This window comes from Octopus bimaculoides, chromosome 27, assembly GCF_001194135.2.
Source record: "Octopus bimaculoides isolate UCB-OBI-ISO-001 chromosome 27, ASM119413v2, whole genome shotgun sequence".
Lineage (NCBI taxonomy): Eukaryota > Metazoa > Mollusca > Cephalopoda > Octopoda > Octopodidae > Octopus > Octopus bimaculoides.
The window spans coordinates 10,127,417-10,129,510 of NC_069007.1; the positions used below are offsets into that span (position 1 = coordinate 10,127,417).

The following is a 2,094-nucleotide window of genomic DNA, read 5'->3' on the forward strand; positions in this document are numbered from 1 at the left end:
TATATATATATATATATATATATATATATAGATAGATAGATAGATATATATATATATATATGTGTGTGTGTGTGTGTGTGTGTGGATGCATGTATGTATGTGTAATCAGGGGCGTGCGGTGATCTTTCTGACTGGGGAAGCAATTACCAAAATTTTTTGTCACATAGATATTTGAATCAAATTGACATGTTCATATTATACAGCTATTCTTAAAATAAACAAAATCACAATTAAAACTTACCCATTTTATTTAAATGTTAATTCAATCCTTCTCTCTTTCTTGTTGAAATTGTTGATAACATCATTGTAGAAGGTATCGTTCTTAATGCTTTTTAAAACGGCTTTTTCTATGCCAATTAGAGCTAAACTGCTCGACCTTTCTTGTCCCTGCGAATTTCTCGTATAACTATGAATTCTGTTTAGGTATGAAGAAGAGCGCTCCACTGTAGCACTTATTGTTGGTAGTGTTAATATTAATTCACAAAGCTTCGTTAACTGGGGCAAAGCTTCATCTAATCCACTATTACGCAGGATGTAAAGTAAATCTTGAATGGATTTTCCTTTTAGTTCAGCATCTTTGTACAGGGCAGTAAGTTCGCTTCTTAACTTTTGGCTGTCGAAATGGTCTTCATAGGTATGTTTAAGACAAGTTAGAGATGTTTCCTGGACGTTGTTACTTTGTCTCATTGGATCGAGAAGCGCTAAAAAATGTAATTCATTTAAATTTTGAAATCTTATCTCAATGTGCTCGCAAATTAAATCTATAATTTTGTAGAACAGCTGTCTGTATCTTTCTTCTTCTGTTTCAAAAGCAGTTTTTCTTTTCTTTATTTGAGGATAAATGCCATCAACGTTAGCCCAAAATTTAGAAAATTCTTGCTTTTTTTCTTTCAAAACTTTCACAATTTCATTTACTGTATGAATACAGTAGAATACGTCAAATGTATTTTCCTGGAGGATGTCAAATGCTGTATTTGTGTAAATAAAAATATCTCCAAACACATTTAACAAAAAATTGAATTCACAATTTTGTAAATTAGAATACAACGACTGAGCATAGGTATAGCTTTCCGTGTCCCATCTACTTGAATTATCAATGATGTTTAGGAATAAATCAGCAAGTTGCTCATGATATTCACGAACTGTTTCTACCAAAGAATGATTCAAGTTCCAGCGAGTTGGCGTCACTTTTGGAAAACGCTTTTTAATTTCAGTATCTAGATGCACGCGTTTGGTCGACTTACAAAAAAATAACGAAAAAGACTTTATCTGTGAAAAAAACTTATCGCATTCTTGAATATTTGCAGCCGCTTGAGACAGAACTAGATTTAATCTATGGGCCATACAATGAACAAAAAAAGCATGAGGATACTTTTCTTTAACTTTCTTTTGCAAACCATTTAATTCACTTGGCATCACACTTGCACCATCATAAGTATGAGCCACAAACTTATGGCCAATTTTTAACTCTTCTATTTTATCGAACACAATTTTTGACAAACCACTTGCCGTACGATCAAAACTTACATTTAAAAATCCTAAAAATCTTTCTGCAATATTACCGTCACTTAAAACATATCTTATAACAAATGAAAGCTGTGCTCCAGTTCTAATTTCAGTTGCTTCATCTAAAATGATAGCCACAAATGTTGAATCGTTAATTTCCGATTTAATCTTTTCTAAAAGAACTTCAGCCACGCTATTTATTAAATCATTTTGAAATCTGTTTGAAGTGCCAGAAAAAACGCCTTCCTCTTGCAAATTTGATAATATAGGATCGTATTTCTTACAGAGGTGGAGTATTTCTACGTAATTGCCCTCATTATCAAAATCAGCTGATTCATCATGACCTCTGAATGCTAGTTGTTGTTCACTTAAAAAACAAACTACATCAATTAATCGTCTTAAGATCTCCCTATTTTTCTTTACTTTTTCATTATGAGTTTCAATATTCTTTTGATGTTGGCTGTTTAATAAAAAATCAATACGCGTTTTTCCGAATCTTGTTAAATCAATCACTGATGTTAAATGAGAAGTAGATAGCTCGTGTCTTTTAATGGCTTTATGCAAATTATTTAAATCAGAAAATCCATA

The 2,094-nt window shown here is 31.8% G+C and overlaps 1 protein-coding gene across 1 annotated transcript in view; it reads right to left on the minus strand.

Moving 5' to 3' along the window:
* Positions 1–246: 246 nt before the first annotated feature.
* Positions 247–2,094, minus strand: part of LOC106874771 (zinc finger MYM-type protein 1) — a 4,084-nt gene continuing 2,236 nt past the window's right edge. Inside the window, exon 2 of the mRNA XM_014922623.1 lies at positions 247–1,966. Within this exon, the coding sequence (XP_014778109.1) occupies positions 247–1,966 (1,720 nt within the window). The remainder of the gene's footprint in view (positions 1,967–2,094) is intronic.